Genomic DNA, 20,165 nt, shown 5'->3' on the forward strand with positions numbered 1-20,165 from the left:
GGAGGAAGTTTGAGATGTACTCCTTCTAAATCCAAGTGTTCGTTCGGCAGAAGCAAATTAAAGACGTGGGGTATGTTTTTTAAAAAATTATTATTATTATCTTATTGGCTAAATCACTCCTCTGTCGACATTTAATAAAGGGTGATACACCAAACACTGCTGATTTGGGGCTTGGCGTAATGACCGACCTGAGTGAAGGTTTGTGTACAAAGTGGCTCCCCATTAAATAGGGCTCTGTGGAAGCAGCTGGTTCTCATTTTGAAACAACCGGTTTCTCTATCCCCAAGTGCTAAAGAAAATAATCCCTGCCATCTATGACTACACACTTTCACAGAGGCAGCAATGAGAATTTGATTGTGGAGATAATTAAAGTCATTCCTGGAACTTCCAAGAAAAAAAAAAAAAGGAGGAAAGAGGTGGGATTGAAAGAAAGAATAGTCAATGACAGTATTTAAAATTAAACTATGACAAATCATCTGGAGTGGAGAAGGAGGAGGAGGGATCCCCGCCCTTCACGGAATTCGGTGGAAGCAGCTCTCTTTTCTCTCCATGCTGCAGCTCCAAGGGGAGGCTGAGATGCCATTAGTCAGGACCACAGCCCCCAGTGTCCGGCTTGGACGCCGAAGAATCGAAACACAGCCGGAGAAACTCCTTGTCAATGATGGCATATCACGATGAGATTTTTTTTTAAGTTTCAATCTTAAGTAAAATAGTCGGGGAGGAATCCATCTGGATTCTAGAACAAATAGTCATTCCGGCTGATCTGAAACATTGACATTATTTCAACATTAAGAGAAAACAAAAAAGATATCAGACCTTTGAAGAGCTTATTTTTTGTGTTTTAATACTGTGCTGCTCTATAAGAACCCATGCTCCGACAGCCTGATAGCCTGAATGACACTCGACTGAAGCTACATTCCCCGAACGCCTACAGATTTCATGGGCTTGGGGAAAACTAAAATATGTGTAATCTATCTGTCTGCACTATCTGCCTTTAACAGGAAGAAGAGAGGGGCTCAATGAGGACAATCCGAGGCCTCCCAATTAACCTGATTAGTTCAGCACGTTGCTCTCATGAATGACACCTTATCTTGAAAATAAGGGAGAACTTCCTTCCTCAAGAATGGGCAGGAGCCCCCAAAGCCACAAAGATGCAGCCTATCAAACAGTGAATGGTCTCTGCTTCTTCCCCCTCTTCCCAGCTCGCACACAGGTCAGGGAGACCAGCAGACACAGTGCCTGATTGGATTTTGTGTCCTAAGGACAGGAGGCAAGCTCCCATCTGCCCAGGTGGCCTTGGAGAAGGCTGGGAAAAGGGATGCCCTGTGGGCAACTTCAAGCCCCTTCTTTCAGAGTCAACCAGGCACATGATGGGATTGGGGTGGGGGACAGGGGGTTGGAGGGAGGGGGGAGATTCATTAACCCTTCAATCACCAGAGTAGCACATCAATATTATACCTGCCTGAAAGAAAAAACAGTGAACTCTTAAGTCTTCTAACGTTATATAAAACAAAGGCACTGCTGAAACATATGTTACCTAACACTGATTTCACATTTGATATAATAATGGGAGATTACCAAGTTGCTACACAAAAATAAAGCTTTCCCCGCAAACTCTCTGAAATCTGCTTGCTTGCAAAGGATACTGTGTGTGTGTGTGTGTGTGCGTGTGTGTTAAATTCACATTATCGTGTGTAACAGACATACTAGTTAACAGAATATATTCTTGAAAATGTGCTTTGTGCGAATGTCAACAGCAGGGTTTTTCACTTGTCTGTTCTGTGATTTACTTGATCAATTAAACAGGCAATGAGAGGATTTGCATGGTAATCGTGTGAAGATTAACATTTTTAAGTGTAACAAATTTAATATTTTATCTTACATTTTCTGTTTCTCAACATTCTTTAATGGCAGTGCCTTTTCACTTTATTGTGTAGTTATAACAAGCCTGTCTTTAGGCAGAGAGATGAGACCACCAGATTCAACAACTCCATTTCTAGTTCCATTCTTTCATTTCACAAAAACATACTCTAAGCACCTGCTACACAGCAGTGAGGCAAATGTGCTCAGTGCTGGGGATACAGCAGCAACCAATACACGCAAACCACTGCCCTCTGGGGTTTACAGGTTACCTCCTAAAGAGTTTATCAGCCTCAGCAATACCAGAGGGAACTCAAATCAGACTTTCACAGCTGGAAAGCATCTTAGAGATCTTTTCATTCCAGCCCTTTTTAAAAAAAATAACAGCCACCTTCTATTGAATGTGATTTATGTGCCAGGCATTGTGCTAAGTGCTCTCCATGCATTATCTACTTATTCCTCACCACAACCCTATAAAGTAGGAACTACCACTCCTATCCCGGTCTTACAGATGAAGAAACTGGCGCTTAAAGAAGTGAGGCGATCTGACCGCAGCCCGAAGTTAACACTGGCAGAGCTCAGATTTGATCCCAGGCAGTCTGACTCCACAGCCTGTGGTCTTAACCAATGTGTAGACTGCCTCAGAGGAGTGCAATAAAACCACGGAGTTTGCCCAAGTTCAATACCACTGAGTAAGAGCTAATAGGCAACTTTGAACCCAGGGATATTTTTCCTCTGCACCATGATCTCTATCTATCTGAAATAACATTCTCCTATTTTTTTAAAAAAAATCAATATATTCTTTTCTACACTTACTATTCCAGTTTTTTTTTTTTTTCAACTCTGAGGCACTAAAAGCTCCATGAGGGAAGGAACCATGAGTGTCTTATTCACTGTTATATCCCCAACCCTGAAGACAGTGCATGGCATATAGTAGACGCTAAATAAATATTTGTGGAAAGAAAAAAAAATGAGTAACTCCTCACCAAGAGGACTTAGTCACCATGATAAACTTCAGTAAGGTAATTTTGCTTATTAGAAAGTACCATGGCGGGCTTGCCTGGTGGCGCAGTGGTTGAGAATCTGCCTGCCAATGCAGGGGACACAGGTTCGAGCCCTGGTCTGGGAGGATCCCACATGCCACGGAGCAACTGGGCCCGTGAGCCACAACTACTGAGCCTGCGCGTCTGGAGCCTGTGCTCCACAACAAGAGAGGCCGCGACAGTGAGAGGCCCGCGCACTGCGATGAAGAGTGGCCCCTGCTTGCCGCAACTGGAGAAAGCCCTCGCACAGAAATGAAGACCCAACACAGCCAAAAATAAATAAATAAAATAAAGAATTAAAAAAAAAAAAAAGAAAGTACCATGGCAATCATCACGTTAAGAATAACAATCCATATGGAATATATCATGTTCAGATTGCAAGAGCTGCCTGATTTCAAGCACCTAATATGTGCCGAACTCTGTGCTAGGTATTTTAACTCACACAATTCTTCAAAATTGAGATGATTTTCCCATTTCAAAGATGAAAAAAACTGAACCCCATGAGGCTCAGGTATTGGGAATTAATAGTGGAGGGATTTGATTTTCTGCCAATGGACTCCAAATTCTAGGCCTTTTCCATTATACTCTGCCTTTTCCCAGGTTTCTCTTTGGATTAGTGCCTGTTTTTTCCCCTAGTGAAACACACAATGGTTTACTCATCAAATTAAATGAGGACACAAGAACTCAAATATTGCTCTAGCAATGGGTACAACAATTTATGTTATATTATTACTATTATTTTTAATCCCAGAAGTTAAGTGCCAGATCTACTAAGGAAACTGTTTAGGTAAAAAGGTTTAGATTGATCTATGCAAAGGATGAAATGTGGATACCAAGAAAAATAAATGAGGCTACATGAAATACTGAAAACAGTATTTTATTTCAGCTGCGCAATTGAGAAGGAAAAAGATCAGGCTGAGAGCTAGGACACCGATTTTCTAATCACTTGCTTTGTCACTAAAAAAGTTCCTTCAGCTGTGTGCCTCAGTTTACATATGTGTAAAATGGAGTTAATTTGTGCCCTAACATTTTTGTGAAGAGAATTCTCTGAAATACTACCCCTTAAAGGTCACCAATAACTTTGCAAGTTCCATTCAGATGTAAGTTACTATTAAATTCACAATGGTCAGGCATTTTGTTTGTTTTGTTTTAAGGTGCTCATAGGCCAGGATTCAGACGCTGGTCTTCAAGAAAACATGCCGGATGGCCAGAAGAGGACATTCCTACTCCTATAGCCGCAGAAAGAAGTACTCAATTTTTTGAAAGATATTCTGAGATGTACGCCATACACCTGAGATTAGAATCTGGCTTTAAGAAAAAAAGACCGTGTAGCAAATACAAGTTTTCAGCATTGTAATAGCTTCAAAGATAACTCTTAACCAACTTTCTTTTCTAAAAAACTTCCTAATAAATAAAAAAGAGACATCTCATTTTTCATCTTTGTTTTTGTCTTTGTAACAAGTGTGTGTGTGTGTGTGTCTGTGTACATGTGAGAGGAACCAAACCTGACACAGGTCCAGGGTTCTTCAAACTAACTTTTCCTTTTGTGAGGGGACTTCAACCAATAGTGCATCCAAGACTATCAAAAATGATGCCTTAAGATACTACTAACAGATCAGAATACTAATGAATGGAAAGCATATTCAAAATAGGGGGAAGTTATTGTTCTACTGAACAATGATAAATAAATTGCAAGTAGCATGATAGTCTGATCTTTAGACAGAAAAAAAAAAAAAGCTTTAGTCAAATCATGGTTGCTTTGGGAAGGTGGAGGGCAAACAGCCTCTGACCATTAGCCAAGTTGTCTGCCTGCACTCTCCTGCCTCAGTCTCACCTCCAGCCTGTGTAGAAGGCACCGTCCAGCACAGGCAACGCTTGGGGCACAGCAGGGAGCAAGGTCACACAAAAAAGCAGCAGCTACCATCATGGAACAAGATATCCTGATCTTTCATTTTGATCATTTCCAATTCATTGATTAAAACAGAAAAGAAAGGGCTTCCCTGGTGGCGCAGTGGTTAAGCATCCGCCTGCCAATGCAGGGGACACAGGGTCGAGCCCTGGTCCGGGAAGATCCCACATGCCACGGAGCAACTAAGCCCGTGCGCCACAACTACTGAGCCTGCATTCTAGAGCCCACGAGCCACAACCACTGAGCCCGCACGCCTAGAGCCCGTGCTCTGCAACAAGAGAAGCCACCGCAATGAGAAGCCCACACACCGCAACAAAGAGTAGCCCCAGCTCTCAGCAATTAGAGAAAACCCGTGTGCATCAGTGAAGGCCCAATGCAACCAAAAATTAAATAAATGAATAAAATAAAAATAAATAAATAAATAAAAAGAAAAGAAAAATTTATTTCAACCTGGAAATGCCATGTCGTGAGTGTTCATACCCTACAGAAGGGCTCTTCTGACCTACTCACCCACTGCCCCACCAGACGTAGAGAGTATCAATATTTGGTCAATCAAGCAGAAAATGAGCAAAAAAAAAAGTTCTTGAGAGAGTCTTGATATTGATTAAAGGGGCATTTTTTTAAACCACCATAACGTTGACATGAACCAAAATTTGAGAATCTTGCCAAAACACTATACGATACATATAGTGACCATGTCCAGATTAAAAATGCACACGTGCAATGTGATTATTATTTTCTCTTTTTTCCCTCTCCTGGCATGGAAAGTGTTAAAGAAAACAATAAAAGGACAAGTTAAGTGTACAGGGTAGGATTTACTGGCATTTACTTTTAATCTATGGCCCTTCACTCTGTAGCTTATCGGGCCTCTGTCAGTCCTTTTTCCTCCTTTATATCTCATGAGGAGCCCCCCCATGCTGCTACTGAGAGACAGAGCCCAAGTGTCTATAAGCTTTTTGTAAGGTAAAAAGAGAAGAAAAAGGAAAGGAACAAGAGGAAAAGCAAAGCTAAGAGGCATCTATTAGATGTCACTAGGCTTTTGTATTCATGTCAATGATTCAGGATTAGAGTATTTGAAATAATCTTATTGAGAGGAATCAAAAGGCCCACCGAGTGAGAGGCTGCTCTGTAGCATATGGCAAAGGCACGAACAATATCTTATTAAAGATGTGTTGGCTAACACTATTACTTTATATTATATTACAAAACTATTGTGCCTCAAACAGTTAGCAGGATGGTATAGTTACCGAGTGCCATTTTAGAGGTTATTGTGTGGGATCAAGCTATATAATTTGCCAGCTTGTCTAGTTACATCTTTCCAAGTAGGGTTTGGAGGCAAGTTTGGACCTGGAACCAAGCACTTCACCTTCAAAAATAAAAATCCCCAAAGCACACTGAGGATCACTCTGTTCCCACTGAAAGTGGAATATACATTACATGGATGAAACACCAATGGCATTCTCTTCCCCAGAACCAGTTTCATTAAGTTTGCATCATTTACCATATGTGACCCCCTCTCCCCCCATGAAAAATATGCAGGGGATTTTTTTGGCTTGATTCCCCTCCTCATGAAAAATACACACACACACACACACACACACACACACACACACACACTCAGCTTCACATGTTAGTAGGGTTAAGGCAATTAAAATTCTATTACAATAAGTACTGTAACGTTAAAACCTTCATTTACCTCTGGACAAAGGCTTGTAACTGGAGAAAGAGTTTGCGAGGGAGATTTATCTCCATCTACACACACCTTTAAAGGCAGCAAGCAACCAAAGACAAACCTGTACTGTTCACCATATTTCACTGATTGCAATTGGAGTATTTAGGTCACTTTTATATTGTCCCAGATGGTATACAATTACACGGTTTGTAAAGGGAGGGATGAGATGGTGGGAGGAGAGAGAAGGAAAAATTAATGGTCTATTTCAGATAATACCTGATGCAAATTAAAAAGACCAAAATGCCATCTCTTTATATGCATGAGCCTCTAAACAGAGTTTTTAAAATCTGGTCAATTTTTATTAAAGAGTTTGGTCAGGTGCTTGAAGTAAGGAAAAACAAGTAAAATTTATCAATGGAGAGTTGCATTTGGGGAGGGATTTGGGTTTTTTTCCCCATTCTAAGCAATTTATTTTAGAAAAGTAAAAGCATATTTAATATAATAATATATTCTCATCACAAACTGTGCAAAGTTGTTAGATGACACACAGAGGAGTTTGTAGTGCTTTTCTGTATTTTTCCAGAACTGTTACAAAAACAAAGTTATGATGACATGGGATTTTAAACCCACACCATGGGCTGACACCCAGGCCAGTTACACATATGCACTGCTGATTCTCTGAAGCTCCGTTAAATACATTTCTTGGAAGCTGCTGCCATTATTTCCTTTACAGGAAAACCACTGTTGTTCATCATACGGTGTCTGCAGTAGTATTATACCATGTAAAAGTACTTTGCATTATGATATATTGTCAGCATATTTGCAATTCATTTGAACGTATTCTGGTTGTGTATTTGGGAACAGCTGATAGCAAATGGAATATAGACTGCTATTAGCTGATTGTATTCATTATTTTCTTTTTTTTGTATTCGTTATTTTCTTATCACAGTAGCAAACTACACACAAGTGTACAGGTTAATCTCACATTCAGAACGGTATTATCTGATATGTGATAAAATTTAGAATGATAGTCTCTCACATAAGTCTCAACGCTAATAATCACATATGAATTCCCACTGAGAAAACAAATGTTAAAATACGGTAGGATTAATAAACAACCATAAATTCACGCTCAGTGTCAGCGCTGGCTTTTCACTTTTGGAAAAACATAAACCTCTCAAACCAACCAAGAGGACAGCAATTATCCTGCCTGCGGCAATTTTAAAGGGTGAATTCCTCCTCCTTTTATTTTAATGGAGCATTCAAAGTTAGGAAATCAGGCAATATAAAAGGCGTATCAGAAATCTGAGAAATGCATTGATACCTCTGGTTCCTTGAGCCCCAGATAGCTGTTTGATACCTTAGAGACTGATTATGTTTAGTGGTTGGTCCTTCTAAAAACTGATGAAGACCAAAATAATGAGTTGAAAGGTCAATGAAATAAAGCCATGAAACTCTAAAAGCCTCATCTGCAACTTTAATAAAAGTATGTTTATGTTCATGTTAGTTGAGGACATTTTTTACAGAAAATAAAGGAAAAATTTTTAGTGAATTTTTGGATTTAAGTTTGATTATAAAGGACAGGGAAATCATTTACTGTCGAGGGAAACTGATGCCTTCACCATCTTAGGATTGTAGATCTAGGAATTAGAATATAGCCCACCCTGCTCAATGTTTAAAAAAAAAACTCAATTATATTCTAATTCTAAAGTTTTACTATTGTTTTCCTATTATACAAATGAACATACATGTTACATAAACACATCAGGATCGATTTAATCAAGAAATTAGCTTGGTGATAAGACAACACTGCGCTTTTCTGAAAAGTCCTATTACAGCATTTAAACCTCTTAGATGAAGAATGGATCTTAAATAAAATTGTTTCTCTGAACAACCCTGACGTAAATCAACAGGTAAAATGGCCATTCCAATATTTTCACTCCTGAACATTATATTTCAGACAACAATCATAAAGAAAACCCGTTTAGTGTCACCTAAGTGAAAGTGATCTAGTTGTGAAAGATCTTTAGAAAATCCTAGAAAAAAACAAATATACACTTCTTTTGTTCTTTTTAGGAGACCCTTGGGTAAGTGTGGCCTGAAGAGCTAATTCCGAACAGGCTAAATTCTTCATGTTACAAAATTCATGTATTTTTTTTAAATGTTGCATGTCAGGGCTTACATCTCAAATGTAGATACAGAGATTCCTATAAATGGAAAAGAAAGACAAATCTGTTAAAGCTGCAATAAGCAAACCCAAAATCTTTAGAGGGATATTAGTTGGCAGGCTTTAAAAATCCATGTTTTTAATATTGGCCGTGAGGGACCCAAAACTCGCCAGTTACTCAGGCCACATTATATCCCGAAAGGACTATGTCTAAATTCACACAAGACAGGAGAAGATAATTTGAGGAGGAATTTCATCCTTTATTATTTCTATCTATTAAAAGAAAACAGTCCACTTGTCAGCTCTCATGATCCACAGCACAAAGAAATGAAGAATTGGGCTCTTATGTTCTCCCTTTATTTAGTGATCCAACTATTTCATCAATCACACTGATCTTAAATTGAAAAAACAAACAAACAAACAAGTATTGAGCCATCCCCTATCCTGCCCTACTAGAAGTAAGTGACACAAATCTGGCCAGAAACTTTAGGGCTCTATGGGAAAGGAATCCTATAGCATACTTCGGAGAAAGAAATGTTTTTGTAAGACCATCTGTATTCATCCATGTCATTGCTCAAAGGAAAATAAAGAGTTTTGTGAAGCAAATCTAGAATGCACAGTAATCCTAACTAACTAGATAAGGAATAACAGTCTGTACACTTAATATATTCAGTTCAAGCATTTATAAATAAGTTTCCACATAGAAAATGGAAGTTTTTTTATGAATTCAGAAAAACTGGGTTCCCAATTCAGACTACCCTATGTGACTTTTGTCATTATCATCTTTTCTGATTCTTACAAAGTAAACCTAATTAAGAACCTCCCTCATTAGTCTTCCAGAAAAATTAGCCCAGCTTATGCTAATTACTCCTGCAAAATTTAATAAACTCGTTGAAATGGGAATAGCCTAATGAGGTTTTATTTATTGAACTAAGATAACTCCAAGGAAAAAGGTTAGGACACAAGGATATCCAATGTTTTAATAAAACTACAATTTATTCAATTTCTAAACATGAATTTTATTGCAAACCTTTTAAATTCAAATATGAGTTGCTATATGAATATGTTAAATCAATCTCCACCTTAATCCAATAACTGCAAGTCATTTTTTGCTTTTTACTTTAACAATAATTACCACACATAGCCCTTTACCTCAACGATAATGAAATTTGCTGTTATTAGTTCCTGGTCATCAGCTATTAAACATAACACATTTGACTTTTCCCATGTCTACACAGCCCAGATATCTAGATCATTGGGCACAGCCTGGTTTTTTTTATAATTCTCAATCAAGCCATTTGGCATTAGGCAGAAATACAACCTGGCAGTCAACTCCAGATGCCCACTTTGTACATTTACAGAAATTTTCCTCCAAACTTGTTTGAAGTGACTTGACAAATTGTCACAATCGTAAAAAGAGTTGGGGTCGTATTTTTCTTACTTTGTCACACGTTATTATAAAAGAAGAAAGTAGAAACACATTTTCTAAATCACAGTATATAACTGCTGATTTTGTTAATTCCACTTTTTTGATACAGTATGCCGACCTGATGTCCCCAAATCACCGGCAGCAAAAAATACAGCCAAAATTTAACACAGAAATAGCTTACCCTGTACCATTGCCGTATGACCAGAAAGCCTCTTCTATCAATCCTATAAATAGTTTTCCTGAATAACCACTGCTAAAAGTCTTTTGACTGATAAAAATAGCACTGTTCTTCCAAAATCTGAAGGACAAGCAAAGGGAACTAAAAATTATTGGTGCCCAAAAGGTGACTGCGTGTTAAACCTATGCTAAATCCTAACACAAGGATTGCCTGTACCCTCAGCTCTATAATTGCACATTGTATGCATCTTGTAAAAACAGTTACTATTGCTACTGAATGCAGGCCCCATAACCTATTTTTACAAAATATGCAAGGATTCGCATCCATAAATCTGAAAGCAAATCAAACCCTAAGCACGTAACACAGATATTATGCAATCGGTAATACAGAATCAAATTGGAAACTATGAAATTCAAACACGGTTGTCATCATTTTTTTTTCCTTTGCAGCAATTTTATGGAATTGAAAAATCTTTTCTATTTTGCCCTTCCTTGTGTAAGTTCTTTTCCTGTTGTTATTCTCTTCGCTTGTTGTTAAAAATGGAAGTTTCACATATCAGCACAGACAGGACTGGAGCTTTTAAAACCTTTGGCAGACTGAAGGACAAATAAATTCTGAAAACTCAGATGCAAATAAAAATAGCTAAATGGGGTTGTGCATATCAGCTGGCATCACTGCTTGAAAAGACGGTTCATGGGAGACAGTGGCAACAGCCAGCAAATAAACATATGTTGGGACTCATGCAGATACCCTGGGTTTCAGCCGTTTTTCAAGTACTCCTCTCTTAAGAGACCAAGATTGGCTAACACCGTTTTCTACTTTGTCAAACCAAAAAAGAAAAAATGAAAAGGATAAATGTCATGAGTAATATCTCTAAAGCCACCGACAGTATAAAGTGCATACTTATTTTGCCTAAATTGTTTGAACTACCCCAGCCAAGGAAAGGTTTTAAGTACCCTACTGGGACAGATGCAAGGCGGCAACAATAGAAGCCACACTAATGCAATCCAGGTAACACAATCCTGTTTCAAAAACACGGGCCGGGCTAATTACAGCGCTGCTGAGTCAAGTTTCTTATGCCATCGCAACCCACAGAAACAGGTCAAAATCAAATGTTATTCAAACCACAGTCATATCAACCTTCTATATCAGAGTCACGGCTTAAAACCAAACGAAGAACTTAAAAGCTTAACCCATTCAAAAGCAAAAAAAAGTGTTTTCATTGCGGATGGCAAAGTAAGGTTCTTGTCATCATCTGAACCAAAAGAAACTGTGTGGCAGAACCGAAATGTTGATAGTTTCAAAGTTTGGGGGAATATTTGGGCTGGTCCTTTGATCAGAACACTTTCTTTTTGATAGAAGAGTAAAATCTGCTTAAAATAACAAATGGCATTTTGAAGAGAGGTATTTAAGTGAAACAAACAACATAAAGGTTATATTTATTTTTTATCTTATTCATTTAAAGATTTATCTGCCATTGCAGAAAAAAGAAATTACATAATGGCATGTCTGCTTTTGTAGATAAACATGCTATGCTAATTCCATAGGCAGCACACAACTTCATTACACACTAAACCATTGATGTTTTTAACTTTGAATCAAAGATATTAATCCTCATGTATCAAGCAAAGATATATGTCTTTGGTGAGTATTAGTGAAAGATATTTAGTTAAAATATCTGATTGAAATGTAAGTTTTATAAAGCTACTTGGCAATCAAAATTGGGTTTAAGCCTGAAGAATCACATAAGTCAAAATCAACAACCAATGTTTTGTCACAAATTACAATAAATCAAACACTTTTTCAGTCAACTGAAAAATGACAGAGCAAGCCTCCAAAAAGTAAAGAATTGGAAAGACAGATGGGTGGGCGGGGCAGGGGGGAGGTGTCAAAAATCATTATTACCAAACCCCAAAAGGGACTTTTGTTCAGCTGTTGATTTCCTCAATGAGGGATCAGTCAGTCTTACCTGTAAGACTCTTCCAGCTAACGGAGGGTGCTAGCTCTTGTCCTAGCTGACAACTGACAGTATCTATAAACCTTCCAGGCCATTTAACTCCCAATGAGTAATGCTATGTAACAAATGGTTTATCATACATGTTTCCATACAATGAATTTCAATAATTAAAATGTAAAACGAATATTTGGAATGCAACTTTGCATAATCTGTGCACACACTGACTCAAAATTGCGCCGAACAACTAAAACAGATTTATTGTTCTACAGTGATTTACTTGGTCATGTCAGATTAGTAATATGGATCTGTTTAAAAACACAATAATTAAGACAAGCAGGATAAATTAATCAACTACAAGGCAGCATGAGCTACAATCAAACACGGGAAATTACTGTAGAAAATCCTGGTTCACAGATCTCTTTAAAACTGCTTTTATGCATAAATAAAACCTTAAAATGTAGATGGATTGCGTCCAACAGAACTACTGTAGCTAAAAGTGATAATGATTCAAACATTTTTCAAATAAAAGTTAAATATTTATAAGCACCCAACCACATTTCATAAATCACAAACTATTATTATTTTATTTCTGAAGCTTCCTGGCACAGCGCGAGGATTGAGCCACAGAAAGTCAAGAAAGAAGAAAATATGCCTTTAGGAGCGTGAATCAGACACAAAACTGGAGCAATCCAAGAAAACAGGCCTCCAAAGAACATTCCATATGGCTTTCCCAGGAATCGCAATAGCTCGGCGCAGCTGAAGTCATGACCAACAGGCAAATTTCGGCCACATGCCTTCCTAACCCTCACCCATGAGCCGCACAAGGCAGGTGTTTCATTATAATGAGGAAAAAGAACCGAGAGAAAGTAGAGCGGTCCCTACCTGTCAATTATCACTGGATCTGAGGGAGTCTCATTTCGGTTGCCACAGCTTTTCTTGTCACAACAGCGGCTATGGAGCAAAAGCAAGAGGATTTAGTACAACCATTACCATGTAAAATCATCATTTAGGCAGACAGAAGGTTCAAATTGCTGGGTTGCAAATGCTAGAATTACCACAAAGCCATACCTGGCAATCAACGGATCCCTGAGACAGAACGTTCTATTTGGGTCACCTATGGGTTAATGGCCAGGATTAACCTCTCCCTGCACAAAGGAGGGAGGGAGAGGGACTCCCACGGAGCGAGGACTGACAGCCCTAAGATGGGGTCTTCCCATCACTGCCCGCAGGACTGGAAGAGTTCACTGTGAAATGCATTATTATTACATCTACCCAATGAGAATATTCAGGGTTGTGGGTGGCTTAAACACTCTTCCCTCAAGATCACACTAATTGTGTGGAACGCGTCAATAATGAGGTATGAGTGATTTCTCCCCCTCCAGTCATTTTGTATTAAATGGATTCCTTTTTCTTCTCCTTCCTCTTTTATGGGAGACGTTTCCTTCAACCACAACCTTCCCCAAATCCTAAAACTATAACTGTTTGCTTTTGAACCATGTTCAGAATGTAAGAATAAAAGTACAACACAATAATTAAGACAAAGAGGCAAGATAAAAGAAAACAGAGATCCACACATCCTCTGGCTTTTGCGCCCTGCTCTGGCCACTGTGCAAGTTTCCTGGAAGCATTTAGGACAGTTGCTCCAAAGCCTGGCAAAAGCCTGACAATGGACGCTCTTTATTAGGTCAGAGAAAAGGCAGACGTGGGCAAGAAAAGCACCTACTATCAAAATCCCACCCTACGTATGACCTTAAAGTTGACAGTTTTTTCTTAAACTGAGATGCTTCTAAAAAGTGAAAAAATTAGGGTTTTTGAAAACTACACATGGTCAATGGAAATCCGTCCATCTGAGACTTGTTTGCAAATAAGAAATGTGTCCACTGGCCAGTCTATACCCAAGGGCACACTATAAAAGCACGTATTTGATCAGTCAAGGAGGTGAGGGAGTTATCCAAGCATTATACATTGCCTTGCACCACAAATAAAATATGCACTTTTCTCCCTCTCGCTTACACAAGCACGCACGCACACACACAAACATACACACAGACTCATTCGACTTAGTGAATCATAGAGCCTAAATTTAGAAGGCTGCTAGAGAGAAACAAACACTGAACTTCATTTTCAGGACCCAGAAATATTACGCCTGCACAGGGAGTCTTTCAGCAAAGTTAGGAAGTCTCTCTTTTGGCTGTAACTATATCTCTGAAAAGAGAATCAGCTTCCATATTTGGTGCTCATTCTATTTGCTTCTCGTATCTTCAGAAAACAACAGCAAGAATTGTATCTCCTTTGTCAAAACCCCAGCTAAAAACCACGCCACTCCCTTAAGAGCCTTTCCTTTTCTGATTCAGAGGAAACTATTTCCTCCAGGCCTCAGTTCTGCTATACTAGTACCTTGAGGATAGAAAGCCCAAAGGATCCCAATACCTAAAATGAAGAAACAAGGGAATGAGAAGTATAGTCGTTGAAATGCATACAACAAATAATAATAATAATAATTTACAAACTAAACTCCATCCTCCCTGAACTCTACTCCCTTGCACCTACATCTCAAGGGCTTTGCCAGAAGAGCACAGTGGTTAAGCACACCAACTCTGGAATCCGAGCGGCTTGTGGCAGCTGGAGCAAGGTATTCCACCTCCTGGGGTCTTAGTTTCCTCAGGTGTAAAATGGGGTGATTGTGGTACCCACCCCTAAGTGTGAGGGCTCAGGTCTCCAAAAGCAGCCCATGGACAGAGCCCAGGTCTTTACCCAGGGATAAAAGCAATGCATGGGAAGGCCTATTTCTCCTTTCTATTTTCCATTTGTTCCTTTCTTTTTCAAAACAGCGACTGGGCAAATCCCCATTGGTCAAACCCTCACCATTGTCCTGCCTGGACTGAATGCCTTCCAGGGACTCTTCCAACTCACCTGATGATAATTTCAGACTAGAATCTACATCTCAAGACAATCTGATTCTCTCCCTCCTCGCTGTCATCACCCTCATCCAAGTCACTTTCACTTCTCGCTTTAACTCCTGCAGTGGCCTCCCACCTGGTCTCTCTGTCTCTACTCTTCACCCCCCATGACAGTCAGAGTGATCTTTTCAAAATGTCAATTGGACTGTGTAACTTCACCGCCCAAGACCTTTTAATGGCTTCCCACCGCACTGAGAATACATCCATGGCCAGACCACCTCCCAGTCTCCTGTCACTCTCCTCCAACTTGCCAAGCTGCAGCCTCACTGGCCAATTTCAATCTCTCTAATGGGCCACGCTCAGTCTGACCTCAGGCCCAGGTCCTGGCAGGCCTCCGGGCCTGGACCGCTCCTCATCCAAGCCCTGCCTAGTTAGCCAGCCTCTACCCCCTCTTTGGGCCTCAGCCTCTAGGCTCCTTCCTTCCTCAGAGAAGCTGGCCCTGACACTTGATAGGTTCCTCTGGTTTTTCCTTTCAGGGCATGAAACACAAAGCAAATTTTATACTTACATATATATTTGCATATTTTTTGTCACTGTCTCCTCCCACCCCCTCCCCTACTAACTCATATGCTTCATAAAGGAACACACTGTCAATTTTATCTACCTAATGAGTAGCATAAGGCCTGGGACAGAATAGAGAAGCTCAAATATTGGTTGGTGGATTGGATGACTTCATGAATGAATGTAATGTACTGGGGAAAATACAATCCAAGAAAACAGGAAGGTAGCAGATAGAGGAAGCCAAGCTGACCCTCTGAGCAGACACTGCTGAGGAAAGAAACGTTCACCTCCACCCCACCCCATACGCCAGGCCACCTCCCCAAGCAAGGGCCACACTAGGCCTGAGATTTGCCCTGTGCCTTAAGCAGTCTCTTCATCCCCTTAAAATAAAAATGCCCTGGAGTGCAGCCAGCTGAATCGAAGCACAGCCTAAGTGAGAACAACCCCTCTCTGCTGTGCCCCCAAGGGACCCAGGGAAAAAAGCAGATGCGAAGAACAGAAGTGTAGAAGGACTAATAGAATAGGAATAAAATAGGGATAATGAAGAAAGGAAAACAGACTAAAGGGCTGGAGGTCATTTATCATTTACAAAACCTTATACAAAGTATGAAAAATAGCCCAACAGGTTTCCTGCCTCTCAAGTCATGTCACTGCATCACGTAGTCATCACCCCCAAAACGGGATTCTTGGGCTCTGCTCTGCGTCTGGGGTGGCAACAAAACAGTGTCTACAGTTTAAGCCCACTTTTAAAATATATTCATATACACATATACATATATGTGTGTGTACATATATACATGTAAATATGGAACTGTGTGCAGCATTAAAAAGAACGAAGGTGGGTTTGTACACACCATCACGGAAAGAAGTCTACATGATATTATGACCTGAGAAAGCCAAGCTGCAGAATAGTATGTACGGTATGATCCTACTTCTAGGAGAAAAAAAGGAAAGACTGAGAGAGAGGGAGGGAGTGAGGGGAAGAGACAAATAGTCTCACAAGCCAGTTCATACCCTCACTTCACTCAAATTTCTGCACAAAGTGACAGCCTGCAAAAGCCCTTCCCTGACTACCCCCAGAGCTCTCTAGCCCCTCATCCTGCTTCACTTTTCTTCCTAGCACTCATCACATTATATTTTATATTTGTCTTCTTATTTATTGTCTGTCTTTGAGTACAAGGGCCTTAGACTGTTCTGTTCATCCCTGAGTCCCCAGCAACTAGAACAGACTGCAGCACACAGTAGGCCCTCTGGAAGTATTTTTTGAATGAATGACTAGAAACTTCAAAGAAATAGACTATAAGGAGTGGAATAAGTGGGGAAGTATAGAGGATATATATTTTGTTTCTGTACTCCTGCAGTCTTCTGCTTTGTATTGTAATATTATTTTCCTATTAAAAGACTAAAAATCAACTGCAAATTGGGGAAGGAAGGTCTTCCTTTAGGCTGAGCTGGCATCTAACCCCCTGAAGCTCCCTAGTTCTAGCCCAGAGCCAAGCAGAGCAAGGACCTGTCTTCCTTCCCTGTGATGGTCTTTCTTGCCTTCTCTTTCCTCCCTTCTCCAAGCTGAACTGCTCCCTATGTCCCTCTACTGAACTCAGAAGGACTGAGAAAGGTGGGTACCAACCACCACTGTACACAAGGCAGGCATTAAGCAAGAGGACAGAATGAAGGGAGAACAGATTCACTTGTGTTTAAGGCAGGAGAGGTCTTGGGCTGAAACAATACAGTACATGGAACAACAGATGCAAAAGCACTTCAAGGGAAAAGTTACCAGGTTAATAGAAGAAATTACAGTGCTAATCATGTCCTCATTACTGTGTGACTGATGGATCTTCATCCCTTCAAATGCTGTTCTTTAGACTCCTACTGTGTTTGTCAGGCACTGCACCAGGCACAGACCTGGCATTTGCTTCCTAAAGCAGGAATCTGTCAGGGGGCTCAGAGTCTCCTCATTTGCTTTGTCACAGAGCTGGATTCCCACTACTTCACATCCCTTCGCAACCTGCAACCCAAGTGGCAGGAGAGCAACGTGGCCCATCACTGGAGTGGGGACCCAGCACCTGGTGTCCTACGTACACTGTGGACTCAAAACAGCAGCCCTTTCCCCAGCAAGATCGTGCATCCCTCAGACAAGCTAGTCCAGGGAAAAGCAAGCTTGTGAGTTTCTTCCTTAGCAGCATGACACAGGTGGCATCTCTCTAGTGCACTGACACATGGCTTCATAAATCATGGCAAGAAACATATACTTGTTTCCTGGTCATGAGGCCTGCAGATCCTCATCTTAGGGACATGGAACTTCTTCCCATAAGTAGAGGCTCTCTCAAGTGGAGGAAAGCAACAGCTCCATCTCTAAGCTTTACAACAAAAAGCAAGATTATCTTACCCATTTAGCCAAAGTGGCTAGAGAATGAGATATATGAGTTATCTGAATAGTCTGATTAATAGTAATAAGCTCATTCTTTCCCTCAGTTAACCAACATAAGTTTTTCCATTCTTTAAAAAAAGACACACTCCTTCTTTTCTCTTGAGTTGGTTTCTTCACTGTCCAGCTGTCGCCTTGCCAGAGTTGCCGTCACTCCTTGCCACCTGAACCCCATAAAAGCTGGCTTCTGGGCCTCAGCGCCAACTTGAATGTCCTCTCTTGAAGTTCACCAGTGACTTTCTGGTGCTTTTCTCAGTATTCAAGTTTATCTGGATCTCCCTACACTTACTACATGGATGGCTCCCTGTCTTTGAAACACCCTCCTTTTATTTCTAGGCTCTGTATGCTCAAGGTTCTTTTTCCTAATTCTCGAACACACTAAATAAGATGGTTGCCCAAGAACGTATCCATGGCCTCTTCTCTTTCTATTCACCTATCCTTGTCAATCCCATGTAAGCCCATAGCTTTACCTTGCACCTTTGAGAAAAGACCTCAGAAGTTGGTTATCCTTCGCCCTGACTCTCTGCCCAGCTCCAGGCCAAAGGCCCACCATCTGCAGACCTCTCCCCAGAGAAATCCTGCCTGAACTGCCAACAAATGGACCAAAACGCTCCTTCATGCACCCTCTAAAATCCAGGTCCTGTCTCACCTTCCTCCCAATCCCTGCAGCTAAAACCCACCGGCAAGTATGTCCTCCTTTCTCTGAGCAGCTGTGGTCCTTGGCCTCACCTCTTATCCCTGTCTACCCTTTCTACAGTGCTGTCTAGTTATCTGTTTTATGGGTCTCATTCTCCCAGGCTAACCTGTCAGCTCTCCTACTATAGGGGCCAGTCCTCTTTGGCTCTTCATTCCACTGTGCTTTGCACATAGCACGTGCTAAAATAATGAATGAAAATATACTTAACAGCACACCTAGAATGAACAAAGCATGTTAACATTTTAGTAGACACTTCCCTTCCTTTCAATATTCTCTTACCATCTTTCCCTTTGAGCAACTCTGTGCCAGGTACTTAACTAGGCACTGCAGATGTTGCTACTACTGCTCCCACTACTTCCACTGCTTCTATTAATATCAATACTGATACTACTGCTGCTACTATTAATAATGACAATAGACATTCGGCACTTACTATGTGTCAGGTACCATGATAAGCATTTATCGGGATTACAGCATTTAATCTTAACAACCACCCTATGAGAGAAGCAATAGTTTCTCCCCATTTCACACATGGGCAACTAAAGCAGAGAGGAAAACTGGGTAACTTCTTTGTCTTCAAGGAGCTCTTAGTCCAGCAAAGAAAGACAGGCCTTGGACACACAATTACAATGTGCTGCTTGCTATGAAGGAAAAGCACAGGATATCACAGGAATGCATAATAAGGGGACCTCGTTCAGGCCAACGACCGGGGATGCTTAAGTGGGAATCTGAAGGAAAAAATGAGAATAAACCAGCCAAAGAGGAAGGAAGAACAAGCCATATCAAGGGACCAGGCTAGCCCTGGGAGCTCATGGTCCACAATGTTAGGCACTGACAGTGGGAAAAAAATGCCTTCCTAAATACGGCACCCATCCCCTGCAATTGTCCTGTTCACTGGAAAGGGAGAAAATCTGCTTTGCCCTGTCTGGGGGGGCTGGGAACGGAACTAGACTCACCTACCAAGCAGAGTTCCTATTTTCCATTCACATTTTAAACACAGGATGTGGAGATGCATTTATAATCAAATGCTTTGTGGAATGAATCCTGCTTTTAAAAATCCTTCATGGGGCCATACTTTTTAAGAGCTTAATCACCAAGTATTAGCAAAATGTAATAATGATGATTGGTATAATAAATTCCAGTTTACAAAAATGCAGAACCTCTCCCAGAATTCCATGGAAAGAGTTCTATGTCATCAAGTCAAAGGGGTTTTGTCTCAAAGAGAGACAATAATAACAATCTCATGGCAGTAAGTCCTTGAGACAGCTCATGCAATAGGGTTACCCTCTCAACAGAACAAAACTGATTTTTTAAAAATTTGTAACCACCTAGTACACAATTCCCTGGTGTTTATTTTTTTATTTTTC

General features: G+C 40.4%; 1 protein-coding gene across 8 annotated transcripts in view; it reads right to left on the minus strand.

Moving 5' to 3' along the window:
• EBF1 (EBF transcription factor 1) overlaps positions 1-20,165 on the minus strand; it is a 399,213-nt gene that overhangs the window by 356,503 nt on the left and 22,545 nt on the right. For all 8 annotated transcript variants that reach the window (XM_057541219.1, XM_007165539.2, XM_057541218.1 and 5 more), the window contains one exon: positions 13,098-13,166. In XM_057541219.1, coding sequence (XP_057397202.1) covers positions 13,098-13,166 — 69 coding nt within the window. The remainder of the gene's footprint in view (positions 1-13,097; positions 13,167-20,165) is intronic.

Source organism: Balaenoptera acutorostrata, chromosome 2 (genome assembly GCF_949987535.1).
Source record: "Balaenoptera acutorostrata chromosome 2, mBalAcu1.1, whole genome shotgun sequence".
NCBI classification, from domain to species: Eukaryota; Metazoa; Chordata; class Mammalia; order Artiodactyla; family Balaenopteridae; genus Balaenoptera; species Balaenoptera acutorostrata.